General features: G+C 47.6%; 1 protein-coding gene across 1 annotated transcript; it reads right to left on the bottom strand.

The window, feature by feature from the left end:
* Nucleotides 1–348: 348 nt before the first annotated feature.
* Nucleotides 349–14,171, bottom strand: ENOPH1 (enolase-phosphatase 1). Its single transcript, XM_062574282.1, has 6 exons — nt 14,034–14,171; nt 8,040–8,141; nt 7,091–7,293; nt 4,076–4,208; nt 3,313–3,436; nt 349–2,096 (listed from the first exon to the last, which is right to left on the bottom strand). Exons 1-6 carry the CDS (start codon nt 14,115–14,117, stop codon nt 1,957–1,959), a joined length of 786 nt encoding a protein of 261 aa, XP_062430266.1. The 5' UTR covers nt 14,118–14,171; the 3' UTR covers nt 349–1,956.
* Nucleotides 14,172–14,216: the final 45 nt, after the last annotated feature.

Genomic DNA, 14,216 nt, shown 5'->3' with positions numbered 1-14,216 from the left:
GAGGCACTCGCGGGGTTTCTCTTACGCAGACACCCAGTGCGTACAGAGCAGAGCACAGCGTTTGGTTTTAAAGGTGTTTTACTGTAAATAGTCCACTGTGACATTTTTCTTTAAATCGGGTACTTCTTTGTTTTATCATTTTATATTTTGCAATTTTATCAAAGAAAAAATTATGGCTCTTTGTGATCTTTGCTTTTTTATTTTCCTTTTCCTATATGCAATCTAAACTGCAATTCAGGTTTCTGGTGATAATTCTGTACATTTCTTACTGTATTTCTAAAAGCACGTTTCAGTACAGCTAGATGATTACTGATGCACACACGGAAACATGACCACTAAATAAAGTGCTTTTATGGAGAAAGTGTGTTTTATTTTTCTCCCATACCCCATGCACAGATCTACGATGGGAAAGGCAGAACGGAAGTTGAGTATTTACACTGTCATGATACAAATAATTAACAGTAACGAAGCGGGGACTATCATGCAGATACGCTTACTGTAATGGTTGCTAATTAGCAGGCTCTCTCCAGGAAGCAGCGCGCGCTGGTCGCCCAGCCGAGGGAGGCCCCGCATCGAGCTGCCCCCCAGCCCTACCTGCTACTGTCAGCGTTTCGGAAGGACAGTGCTGGCGCGATGCGGTGCCTCCCCAGACGCCTTTCTCCGGCTTGCTGGGCAAGCAGCAGCCTCAGCGGGGACAGCTGTAGACGTACAGCAGCACTCGGAATAGCGTTCGTGTTCGGCTGTGGCCACCTCCTCCCCAGAGCCGTGAGCGCAGGGTCACGCACAACCATACAGACATCACGAAGCCCAAACCGATACCCAGGCGCAAAGTCCAGGGGTCCTTAGGGTTTCAGACTGCCCCCGTTACTGCTATTACTTGCCATAGTCTGGTTGTGCCTCTCACCTCCCCTACCCTGCCAAGCGCCGCGCGAAAGCGTACGATGATCTGGGAGGTAATGCTGCTTCCTCTGCAGGACGGGCTAGCCTGCCTTAAAGAACGGACCAGGAAGGGTGAAAGCAGAAAAAATGAAGTGTTTGCAGGTTTTTTAAAAAACGTTATCGTTAAGTGATGGAGTTACTGATAGACAGGAATGCTAAATACTGCAGTAGAGTGAGCACAATGAACGCAAATTTGGGGTTTTATTCACTACAATAGGAAAAGCTCCATGACCATCTGGCATAAATTGGCACAATTTAGGCAGGCTGTGTGAAAAGGGCTGGGTTTTAATTCTCAATAAATGCAGCAGGATGCAGCCATTACCAGCAACTATTTATAAAGGGCTGCCCTCAGCTGACCAGTGCCACAAATGCACGGCAGGTGATCTCGGCTAGCGAGGAGGAGCCCAGCCGGTTATTGCTAAGGGAAACGCTCCAGTAACGCAGCCACGCTGACTTTGGTGTGCAGCCGGTTGGACCCCACAGCCCAGCACCGCTGGGCAGCGCTGCGAGGTGGGTTTGGAGTTTGATTTTTAAAAATATATGGACCTAACTTGGAAAGTTTTAACTTAGTGCGAGAGGCAGAAATTCCATCTAGAGGGTGAAGCTTGTTTCTCCCCCTAGTCCTTGTCGGCCCCTCTGGGAGCGGGGGAGGCGCAAGCTTTGTCTGCAGAATGCTTTTAAGAAGGACGGAGCTCGTGGTGGGGCTTCTCAGCACCAGGTTGCAACGAGTGACGTGGAGGGAAGCATCCTCTGGGCTAATTCCTAGCTGGAAAGTGAAGGAAAAGCAAGGTTTATGGGTGCTGCTCCTCAGACTGCTCCCAGCCCTGGCAGGCTTTTGCAGGCCTCGGTCCCAGCGCATAAGGAACCCCACAGCGTTCTCTCCACCACACCTGCCCTAGTTGTGGGTCCAATACATGATGTGGGTTTGGTTTTAAATTCTGATTACTGAATAGTTAACTAAGGTTACACAAGGACAGCTGAGGTGAAGCACAGTCTTTTGTGCATGCACCCTTTTCCCTAAGTGGAAGAAGGCAGGAAAAGTTCAGTGAAAGATGAGATGAGACTGTAATACGACTTCTCGTCGTCTGTCAGTCCTGCATTCCCTGGTCTGATTACCACAGCCACATGGGTATCCGCTTCCTCGGCAGCATTCGCTTCTGAAACAGAGAGGGGGGAGAGCACAGATGAAAAATCCCCTAAAACACCGTTTTGTTTTGTTTTTAAAATGTTGAGACTTACAGACCAGCTTTAGTACGTGGCACTGCAGGGCTGTAGAAAACGCCCGGCTCTTAGCAGACCCACGGGGGATGATGATAGCGGCTACGTAACGCGAGCTGGCTGCCTCGTGATCTCCTCTCCCCGCTGCTAACGCCTGTTCAAGGCACTGTGCAGGCATCACACACCTACAGCTGGGCTCGCATCACGAAGAAGCTGCGCCGCAGCCTGGCAGCGGTGTTAGCAAATGAAACTCCCGCAATGGTGCCTGACCCAGAGCAGGAGCATCCTCCGTGCAGACAACTGGTGCTTCTCCCTCCAGGCCTGTCCCCGCCTCCCTTTGGCCTCTGCATCCTCCATCATCTCTCACTGGGAAGTTCACCCTCTCCAGCAGGGGCCCATCAGGTCGGCCCACCCGTGACTTGAGCCCCGCAGCCCGGACGTGGCGTGGAGGTCGCATCCCCTGCGAGGCCTGCACAGCCCTGGGCGTGTGGATGCAGAGGGGAACCGCGGCAGCTCTAGCAGAGCCCACTGAAGGATGCCTGGGCATCCCAGGGCCGAGTGCCAGCTGCTCTGCCGAGGGCACCGTATTGCTGCCGGCCAAAGGCGGGCGCTGAGGGGGACAGCTGGCGAGGAACAACCTGTTCAGCAAACGCTGCCCCAGCGCAATCCGCCCGGTTCGCCTCCTGCCAGAAGTCAGCTCTCACAAACTTCCTTCGCTCCCCAAGCACAGCAAGAGCCAACAGCGAGACTACAGACGGGGAAGGGCGTAACTGCGAGCTCCCACCACCGCTGCTGCCAGGGCTGAGGAGGGAATAGGGCCTAACTCCTGGGGACTGAGCTGCCTTGGACTGAGACCACAATTCGGTGCTGTTTCTGCCAGAAAGATGTCCCCAGGTAAGGGGAGGGAAGGCGCTCCCTGGGCCTGGCTCCCTAGGAGCCCACCCCAGGAGCGATGTCTTCCTACTGCTGTGCCAGTCTTTCTACTACTGCTAGTTGTAACTTGAAAGCTTAAGGAAGGAGCAGGGCAACGTGGCCAGGTGGATGTCACAGAAATAATGCAGGCTGCAGCATTCCTGGGGCACGTGTGACAAGCTGGCAACGCGTGGCTGAAGACCACCTTCCTCCCCCCAACGCGAGAGCCAGCAGGCCACCTACCTCGAGGGACATCGGTCAGGAAGAGGATGTTGTTAGTTGCGCACCCAATACTCTCAGCAATCCTTCTGTAGCTCTCGCTTTCTACCTTGGGACCTATCTTGGTATCAAAGTGGCCATCGAAAAGCTGAAAGAGAAAAGTAAAAGCAGTTACACCGTCTGCTGAAGAGCCAGGCTATGGGAAGTTCCCTTTTCATTCCCACCATGGCGACAGAGGCCAATAGTCAGTTGTCAGCCCTGGCACGGAACAGATCAAGCCTGTGGGCAAACGTGCTGCTCTTAACAGGGCAGTGAGGAGGCACAGCTCTATGGAGAGGAGTTTAACTTAAAGACAACAAGAAGACCCCTGTAAGAGAGAGATGTTCACAAGCTCTGTGACAACAGGTGCTTCTCACCGTTCCTTACGGCACTCTGCTCAGCTTGTCTTTTTCTCAGGGCTTTCCAGAACAGGGACTAACTTGAGCAGAAAGGCTTTGCCTGAAATAGGACAACAGTCATCTCCCAAACCCCTGCCCAACTGTGTTCACCACACTGCTGCTGACTTCTGGACACTCTTTACGCTCTCACTGGTGGGTAACCTGGGGATGTAGAATCCAGCTGGTGTTTTCAACTGGCTCAGCTGAACTCTGCACATCAAGCCCACTGCTGGTTTTATATCTGAGACTCTATTCTTAAAGCATTACAGCAAGAGCAGTTGCACCCTCCCCCTTCTAGTAATGAACTACTCTGCAGATGCAGAATCTGTAAGGAAAGTGATGTTATCTACCTCTAGAATATCACCTTCTGTAGAGTAGCCAAACAGAAGCTTCTGGGCTTCAATGCTTCCTGAAGAGTAGATGTAGACTTTCATCCCTGCTTCTCTCCACTTCCGGATGGCTGGAACCACATCCTCAAAGACTCTGATGCAAAACAGGGCAGCAGGTAAGGACAAACACAGATACACCTGAGGAAATGCCTTTAGCCACGCACTGTGAAAACTGTCCTATCAGTACCAACAAGGACTTCTTTTTATATCTGCCCAGGGCTTCTGCAACTGGGGAGTGTATTTCAGCAGCCCATAATATATTCTTAGCTCCAGCCAACTGAGCAGCATATTGATGGCTACACAGACGGCAGTTATGATGAGCTCTTCCAGAAGTTTGGCAGGAGTCTCTCCAGCCCCCTCAGTTTGGAGGGGGGAGGAAGGGCCTGGGAATGTGGCCTCCAGTCACTTTCTTGCAGGAAGGAGGAATAAGGGGGAATAAGAGAAGAATGAAAATCCTAAATCCCACTTGCCTTGTGAGCTATGAAGGTTTAATTTTTGGCAAGAGCTGTGCCCATAAGCTGCATCTGAACAGGGTAAACCCATCCAAACATGTGTAGAGAAGAGCTGAGATGGAACTGCAGCTACAGAAACTAACTGTTCCAAGCCAGACAACAAAACAGGAAAGGAGGGTTTTGGGTTTTTTTTTTTTTCTTTTTAAGGAACACAGATCAGTGAGTCAGTTCAGTGAGTAGTTCAAGTGTTACAACAGCGGGTTAAATGTGTCCCTGCCTTAACCTCACCGCAGAGGAGCGAACCAGCTCCTCCTGATCACTAGGCATCTGCATTCTGCCCTCTACGCCTCTGGCCCTGCAGATAGCAATGGGCAGAGCAGTCCTAAGACCGCAGCCATGTTCCACTACCAGGCAGCAGCAATGTGAAGCCAAGCCCAGCAGCAGGGAGCAAAGCTGTGAGAGAGGGAAGGAGGACCAAAGCCATGGCAACCAGTGCCTGGTAACAGACGGGTCTGTCGGATCTCTCATACCCTTCTCATTTGTGCCACAGCATCTCTTCAGCACTGCACCTGTATGTGTGTAAAGGCTCTGCGGTGCTTGGCGCTACAGGAAAAAAAGAAAAGAAAAAAGAGAAAGACAAAAAATGCCTCCTCATCCCTAGGGCCCCACAGTGCAAGCTGAAGGGCAGCAGGTGAGAGAAGCAGGCGTGAACATGCTGTAAAATAGACAGCAGCCTGGGTGCACTGACTGCCCCACGGCGGGAGCACTAACAGCCCCTGTGCTATGGGGAGGCACTAGAGGGGCAGCTGGGGAAGAACACTTAGGAGAACAGCAGGGGAAAAAATCATCAGTATGCTGGGGAAAAATTAAGCCAAAAGGATGCTAAGGAGTAACAAAGCAGAGCTGATAGTAAGCACCTTGACAATACATATGGTGATCGATGAGGAAAGGCCACCAACAGCCTTATAAGGTCAGGGAAGTGGTTTGAGTTTGATGGAGCAGAAGGATGGAGAGAAGAGAGAGAGGAAAAGTGATCCTCTGCGAACCTGGTCTACATCCAAGTCCAAACAGCAGCTCTCCCCTCTGTAGTGCACAACTATATGTGGCCATCTGAGTCAAGGCCTAACGGTACTGCCCCGAGAAGGGGGTCTGAGCACCCACACTGCCTGAAGAAACAGGGCTGCAAAACAGATGCCAAAGGATTGAGAGTTTTACAGACTTCTAGCTGTCAGCTAGACATTTTTTTTAATCTCTGACTTATTGACGATATGCTCAGTGCTCTGGTGTGCTAGGCTTTTTTTAAAAAAAAGAAAAAAAAAGTTTCCTATTTACTTACTAAACATATCTTGCATCAGCAGAAAATATTTTGAGGCCATTTAACACCTGTAAAAACTCCCAGCCATCTTTATGCTTCTGCACGCTGAGCTGAGTGCCTGAATTTCAGCCACTGATGTGCTGGGTATAGTTTGGTGAGGGGGAGATTTTAGCAAAGCACATCTCACTCTCTGTTTGCTGTTAAGCAGGAAGGCTGGCTCCATGATATTTGGGCCACTATAAATGTTTGTCCACGATATGGCCCTGAGTAAAATTATTTTTAATGAGTTCTACCTGAAGATCAGTCAAATGTGACGGGCAAAAGCAAAACCCTTTCATTTATTTTTGAAAATAAAGGCAATCCATCTGTATGTAAGTAATAATAATAATAAACAGGATGGCTGCCCCTCTTCCCTTGCTTTTATTTTTTGTTACTTTTCTGGTGGATGTTTACACCTCCTTCTGTGCTCTTTTGACTCTTCCACATTTCCCCCTTGGCAAAATACCTCAAATGTAAAGGTTTATTTTACTACTTTAGGAACCTGAAGTGCATAGTTTAACCAAACGTCTCTGGATATAAATAAGAAGATTATGCTTAACTCTGGTGGCCCCTACTCATACACCCTCGGGTTATGGCTGGAACAAGAGGAGCCGGGAAGATACAAAGAAGTGGAAAGGCAAGAGACACTCAGGTAAAGACACAAAGCAGGTGGAAATCAGTAAAAGAATCTGACCCACGGGCAGCCAAGGTTGTTATTCCTACAACTCCAGCTTTTTAAATTTTGTCCGTCTGTCCGTCCCCCTCCAGAAAGAAAAAGAGGGGGGGGGGAATGGAGAGAACTATTGAAAGTTCATCCTCGAGCCTCAATCTCCTCATTATTCATTAGGGAGAAATATCCTCACCCACATGCAGTTTTCCCAGTGGGGACTGGGACAATTTGTTCTGTCCCTAGGTCACTGTAAGATACCGGTTCACAAAATGCAAAGATTAAACTCCACAAATTTTTGTTTCATTGTAAGATCAAGTTTGGAAATGAAATGACTGTAGTTGGTTCCATAGCAGCAGTGGCCTGGCTTAAGTAACTACCGAAAGCAAACATATTTGTTCCTCCACTGAGGCAGTTACCCTACTTAAATTTGTACGTGGGGCTGTTTTGGGGACTTCATGCAGCTATTCCAAGGAATGGTTTCAAATGCAGAAGTTACTCACTCTCCTTTCACGTGTCCAGTTGCATAGGCTGCCCTCCACATATGACCTTGCAGCTGTTTCAGTGCTGTAGTCTTTCTGTCAAGAGACATCTGCCAGCGCACGTTGTCTACAACAGCCTGGATAACCCTCTCCAGTTCCTCTTCCCCGCTTCCGCTCTCTAAGGGGATTGGTACAACTCCATCCAAGCTGGAGTCCTCTAGAGCCTGGAAACCATGAATCACAAAAAGAGGTGAGGGAAGAGACAGAGTAGTGTCAAGATGTCAATTTAGGAAAGTAGTCTACTACCTGCATTAACACATTTCCTAACTGCAGGACGCTGAGCTTCACATTAAGGACAGGAAGTCAGGGAGGGTTATGATGTGGTTTGAATCTTGTCTAAGTGGAGAGTTCATAATTCAGTGGGATCCAGAAACAGATGCTTTGTGCTTTCCAAACCTAACAACTAGAACTGCTGTGGTTGTACTGCAAATAATCTAACAAGGATTATACCTGCTTAAGTATTTAATTACTGAAATAAAGGCAAATAAGCAAGTGCCTGTGTTGGCTTCAGACAGCTACAGGTCTCAGATTGAGGCTGTTCCACTGTACAGGGCCAGAATGTGCTACCCCACACAGACCAAGTCCTCTGCCAACTGCTTTCCATGCTGCTTCCCAAACAGGTGCCTGGAGGCTGCAGGTGTGGGTTCAGCAAGGAAAAGGCACCACGCTGAGCTGAAGGAAGCTCTCCTACTGTGCCTGAGCCACCACTCAGGCAGCAGATGTTCTCGCTGGACAACCCCAGGCTCTGGGGTCCACTCCCCGGTCAGAGCTTTCGAGGGAACTAGCCTCCCGGCAGGATGGAGAAAGCACATTGATTTGTTTGGAGTTACTGCAGGGGAGTTTGAGTCACCTGAAGTCCCAGGTAGGCAGTGAAAACACATCAAGACACAACATAGTTCAGTTAACCAACCTGTTTCCTCAAAAGACCAACATCCCGCTGGCATTCCTCTTCCTCCCAGTGTGCACGCAGATACTCCTTAATGTTGTCTTTGATGTAAGGGAACAAGGTGTCCTAGGAGCACATAGGAAAAATAGGCAGCTCGTTTAATCTGACACAGGTAAGTCTGAGTTGGTTTTAAAGCGATCATGTCAACGTGCTGGCAGGTATGATTATTTCCCCCACTTGCACTTTCTCTACAGTACCACAAGTTACAAATCTTTCTGCCAAAATTGTCTGTCTGCTTTCAGTCCAACGCTAACTTTGAATCATACTTAGTACATATGGATTTGTTTTTTCTGTTTGTTTTGAACAAAAGCTTATGTAGCTGCAACTTGCAAATCCTGGCAGAGAAAGCAGTCAGAGTGGCTTTAACAACAACAGTTCAGTTCATCCTGAGAACAAACAGGTGGGTCATACCTTTCCCTGGACTTGCCTAAAAATGTTAACTCTGAAAAGGCCAGATGTGACCGTGAGTTCCCAAAAGCTCAGGATTTCAAGGCTGACTGCTGACGTACTCTGAACTGACAAGTTATGCTATACTATTTTTAACGGGGCTCTTGTCCTCACTGACCTCGCTGAGGTCGTTCTGGAATGAAATTCAACTTGTCACCCAAACTAGAGAACTGTATATACAGTGTCCTTGAGAAAAGGTCTAGTTCAGTAAGACTGAGCTCCACAGAACAGGCTTCCAAATGAAATAAAATGGAGGTAGGAAAAACTGTCACAAGGTAATCACAGACATCTGGGATCTCACGGGCAATCAGAAATAATTAAATTCTCCTCATTGCTGGTGTTTCACAACTGAAAAGCCACAAGCAGCAGCCACATGTGCTAGGAGGTAACAGCCCTGGGCCAAGGAGGAGCCTTGGACAAGAGCACGGGCAGGGAGCTTGTTCCTCTGCACAGAGGCTGGATGACAGGTTGTTTCAAAGCAGCACTGAAGGTTTGGCTTTGCTGTACCAACCCTGGATTTTTAAAACACGAGGACCTGAGAGCACAATTCAGCTTTTTCTTAGGGAAATATGACTGTTTGGACTTTCCTGGTTTTGTTAGTGGATGGAAAAGCATTAGTGAACAGAAAGCTGGATTTATGGAGCTTTATTGGAATTAAGTAGACTTTGAAGAATTTTTTTCTTCAAAGTGTTCCATAGTCACTCAAATTTTTTATTTTAATCAGTTGGATAAAAGCATTTCCCCTTCTCAGTTTCTTATTATTTGACACCTTGAATTTTCACTTCAGGGTTCCTCCCATCAGTGGTGATACTGTCTCATCACATGAAGAACTGAACTTTTCTTAACTGTGAAAAACTTGGGATGGGGAAGAGTAGAGAGGAAACTAAACCTAACTGATCTCTTCTGAAGCAAAAGAAAGCCAATGCTATTTTTCTCCTCTCTATATGTCACCTTTAATATTGTCACAGAGTGGAGAACGACTTCATTTTACTGTCACTGTTTCAGTCAACTGAGCTCAAGGTAATATTGGCAATAGTTGTAAGCTGAAGCTTTGTAACATACAGGCGCAAAAAAATGGCCAAATTATAAACAAAAAAAGAACCATCTCAAATGCCCACATTTGTTATTTAATTAAAAAGTGTTCCTGGAAGCATTCTGTAACAACAAGACTCTTTGATTTTCAACTACTAAAATGTAATCAGTTTCCCATGCTGCATATTTTAAAAGCAATGTAAATATGAGGTAAAGGAAAGTCTTCTTAAAAGCCTAGAAAAAAATATCATAAACTTGCCTAAGGAAATCAACAGTTCTGTCATACCTGAAACTGCCTTCTCATTTCCTTTATTTGAGCTCCGTAAGTTTCAAGATATCTTTCAGATTTGATAAGAAATTAAAAAGTATCCACTGGGAAAGGGAACTGACTTGATGCCTTTGTGCAACTTCTCTTACCACATGGATTTCAAAATGTCTCAATTTCTTCTTAAAAGCAGCATTTCTTGCCTTCCCACTCGCAAAGAAGAATATCCAAACACAATCCAAAATTTCGCGTCTGTCCTCCTGAGTCTGCAGGCAACCTGGTGCCGTGATGAAGAGGAACTGCCCCCACGAGTCCACTGATGTCATGGGAAAGTAGCAAGAGTGTCCTGCCTCAAGGCCAGTGAGAATATCTGACTGAGTCAGTACCGAGAATTATGCTGGTGTTTATTTTTAGAGGATGAAACAGGAGTGAGCAGATTGGACTGCCGAGTAAAAGTTATTTGCTAGGGAGAAAAAGATGGATATGCACCCAGGGAAAGGAGACTGGAAAGAAAACAGAAGTAGCAATTCCAAAGATCCCTTCCTGGTAAGGGGTAACAAATGGGATAGCAGTTCCCTAGAAATAAGTCAACAACTGGATTTTAAAATGAGCAGTCTGAATCAAATGCTACCCTGGCTCCATAGGCGAGTTTCCTGCTGCTACCTGGGGAGGTTTGGCTGCGGGGGAACAGCAACTCTGCAGGCATATCCTGCCCTCCCAACCATGTATTAATGCCAAAAGTGGTCTTCTCCCCAAAAGGCAACTCCTGAGCACCGGCGTGCCAAGACCTCATGTCCTTTGAACACGATCAATTTGTCTGCGTGGCATTTAAGGAGTTTTATTTCCTTGTCCTCTTTTATTTTTTTCTCCTCCTTTTTCCAGGAGGGGCTTCAGTATGACAAAGACTCAAAAACTCTGGAAATTAAGTATGATGTCTTTAAAGGACTGCAGTAGAAGCAGATTAATTATCCAAGTAGGTGAAAACCTTAAGTAGAAGGGGGATAAGAAGGTTGCAATTAAGCCCATGGGAAGCCTGTGCTGGTTTTTGACGGTGCATCCTTAAGGAGCAAGGTTTTCTGAATGCAGATTGTGTAACAACAACTCTCTTGGAAGGGTTCATCTAAGGCCAGAAAAAACTTTCTGCCGAGTTGTTTATAGCGAGCAGGTACTGTAAGGCACACCATGGCTATGTTTCCAAAGGAAGAGCACGGAGGCATGTATAGTCTGAGACAAGTCTTTGCAATATTCATTTTTGTGTGAAAGCTTCTGTACACGACTCAGTGTACTCAGTGATTGAGCGGACTGTCAAGTGTTTGAAGCTGAATCCTGAAGCACATGCTGTTGGCAAACATGTTGGTCTGTGGTCTGAGAAATTATACCCCTGTGAAAATTACCATGATGAACAGTAAATGTGACAGATCACTTACAAGTTCAAGATTTACCCCAGAAAACGATTTGCTGAGTTTCAAGGGCTGTGACTTGGTGTGGAATAAAGACTCCTGGCAGCCTATAAAAGTGTCTATTTGGCCAAGGCCTTAGCTTTCAACAGGTCTCTTGCTAGGGGTTAGAAACCCCTAATAAGTTTCCTCAGGGCTGCTCTAAACCTTAGTAAATTCACACAGTTCTTTTATTTTGGGTAGCAGGAGAGCCCGACGTGCACAATGCAGAGCTGCTGCAGCTCTGGACACGAGTCCTGGGCATGCTGGGAAGCCCAAGCTACCATCTCACAGCACCACCGACCGGCCAGACGCCTCTGTAACGCCAAGCCCCAGAAGGGGCTGCACAAACACAGCGCGCAGGATGGAGAAACAGCTGTGAGAACGAGGACTGCTCCAGACTTCCTCACCCATCTCAGCTGCTTACAGTGACATCAACCCAGGTAATAGAGGTTGTATTTTACTCCCAGTTTGATGTTCAAGTATTGCACTGTGGTTAGTGCTTGTAGGATTTCAAGGAACCAAAGTGATAGTTTGCATGCGTGTTGAAAGCAAAATTTCTGAAGTTCAATAACAGCTGGCTCTTTGACAAGAAATCTGGCAAAGCCTAGAGGCTAGTTTAGGCTCTAGGATAAAGAGGCTAAACCCTAGTTTATCAAATTACCTCCCTCCCCTGCCATCTGCTTTCTCTGTCAGAGCAGAGGCAGAAAAAAGTTGGTGACATCTACCAGGCAAAAGTTAGAGGCCTAGCATCTTTGTTTAATCCACCAATTAAATGGCTCATTTTATTTTGTTACCTTTTCATATTAAAATTTGTAATGTTAACGAAATGATTAAATAAAATTATTAAAGAAAAAATGCCTGCAGAATCAACAGTGGACCTTTTGAAGACAAATGAATATAACAGAGGTGAAATGAAATGAAAATCTAAGTAAAATGAACTGTTTCAAGCTTTTTTTATTACAGGGAGCCAAATGAATTATGGCTCTCAATTTACTGGAAAAAAAAAGACTTCAGCTAGGAAACATTCTCAGGCATATTGCTGGTATCAGTTATTAGCATGACAACAAATTGGCTCCTAGGCGGTTGTAAGCAACTTCCTCGCTTTGTTAGACTATGTGAATTGTTGAAGCTGTTTAAAATGTCAAGGGAAGAGAGGCAGTTGTAATGCTATCTAAATCGGTAGCCTCTTCAAGAGCACTAGAAGAACATAGAAAGGAAAAATATAGGTCACATTGCTCATCCGTTAAACAGTGTTAACGGAAAGACCTAGAAAGTCTTGCAAGCGCATTCACCCCTTCATGCATTACGTGGGTCACAAAGCACCCTCTGCTATTCTAAAACAAAATGTAAACTATCGGCAGAAAACATCCACCAAAAGCTGAAAGACACCGCAGAAAGACGAAGGAGCAGCCTTAACGTAACGTCCGTTCAACGTCTCAAGTACAAGGAAATTACTCCCGTCCATTAAGGGCATGGTAACACCAGTTGGGTTAGGGCCTACAAACTTCTGGGAGCGACGGAGCCTACAGCTGCTGTGAAAAGTGCAAATTTTAATAGGCTGAACAGTACAGAGCCTCTTTGTCCAGACAGCCTCCTGGCCTAGCAAGCTGTCAGTTCCCTCAGTTCAGGGCCTAAACTAGCATGACCACAACTTTTGGGCCTCCTCTTAGGAAAGGCAAGTCACCCACTCACATGTGCTCGGCACCAGCAACGCAGGCTCAGTTTGGTCCTTGCGTTGACCTCCCCTTGCATTTGTGCTTGTTAAACAAGTCTCTGATCACATCAGACAGCCGACTATCGCCCTTGCGAAGGGAAAAGGCAGTCGATAACCCAGAGGCGCTAATTCAGGCGCTCTGCAAACTCAGGTGAGCTGCCACAGCTCCAGCTGGATTTGCACCTGGAAAGCGCTCCCGGCAGCAACTGCGCTGGGAAGGCTCTTCTCAAAGCAAGATAAGGACACTTACATACATCCCCATCCTCCAAAGAAACTACATACTAAACTGCCTTGTATTACCCAGATTTGAATAGCTCCCTATAACCCTGTCTTCAGAGAAAAGGCCAAGTCAGACAGAACCAGTATTTCCTCCTGAACTTTACTCAGCACAACAGGGAAAGCATAAAAAGCTTTTATGCTTCCTCAGGAAACTCGGGCCCTCTCTTTAACACAGATTTCAGCTCCCAGAAAGGTACTTACCGTGCCCAGGTAACGCCATGCCAGTAAAGAGGGCTTTTATGTGCCTAGGCAAGAATGTCTGCAAGCAGAGACCCGTCGCAGTGGGGGAAAACAGCAACAACAAAAAAAGCACCCGCAAAACCTATGCAAACGTGTTTTTTTTTGGGGGGGGGTGGGAAGAGCAGATCTCAAAGGCAGCTACAGCCTGCCTTCCGTAAAAGAGGACCCCCCCCCCAAAATAAATTAAATTTAAATTTATTTTTTTAAGTTACACGAGTTGCCTCTAAGAACATATTTTCTCTTGAGGAGGGAAAATGAAGGAAAAAAAATAACGGCACATCAGAAACACCCATGTTACCTCAGAGATGATCAACGTGGGGGGAAAAAAGAAAGAAAGAAAGAAGGGGTGTGCAGGGAGGGCAAACAGCGAGGCCAGCCCACGGCACGGGAGGCCGAAGGGAGCGGGCAGGGGGCTGTTCGCGCCGAAGGGGCGACGCAGGAAGCGGCAGCGCCCGGCTCCGCCGCGGCCGTTGGCGCGGCCGTTGGCGCGGCGCTAACGGCCGCGGGGCGTGCCCGGGCCTGCCCGCGCGCCGCCGCCTCACCTGCACGAAGGCGATGGGAGTGGTGGTGCCCTCGATGTCCAGCAGGATGGCCCGCACCTCCGCCGGCACCGGCAACACGCCCATGGCCGCCGCCGCCGCCGCCGGGCGGAGAGGCGCGGGCGGCGCCGCGGCAGCGGTGCCCGGCGGAGCCGCGCCGGCCGCGGAAGAGTGCCTGCCTGCCTG

Source organism: Rhea pennata, chromosome 4 (assembly GCF_028389875.1).
Source record: "Rhea pennata isolate bPtePen1 chromosome 4, bPtePen1.pri, whole genome shotgun sequence".
Classification (NCBI taxonomy): domain Eukaryota; kingdom Metazoa; phylum Chordata; class Aves; order Rheiformes; family Rheidae; genus Rhea; species Rhea pennata.
Note: the sequence above shows the minus strand (reverse complement) of the source record. Positions and strands in the feature narration are given on the sequence as shown.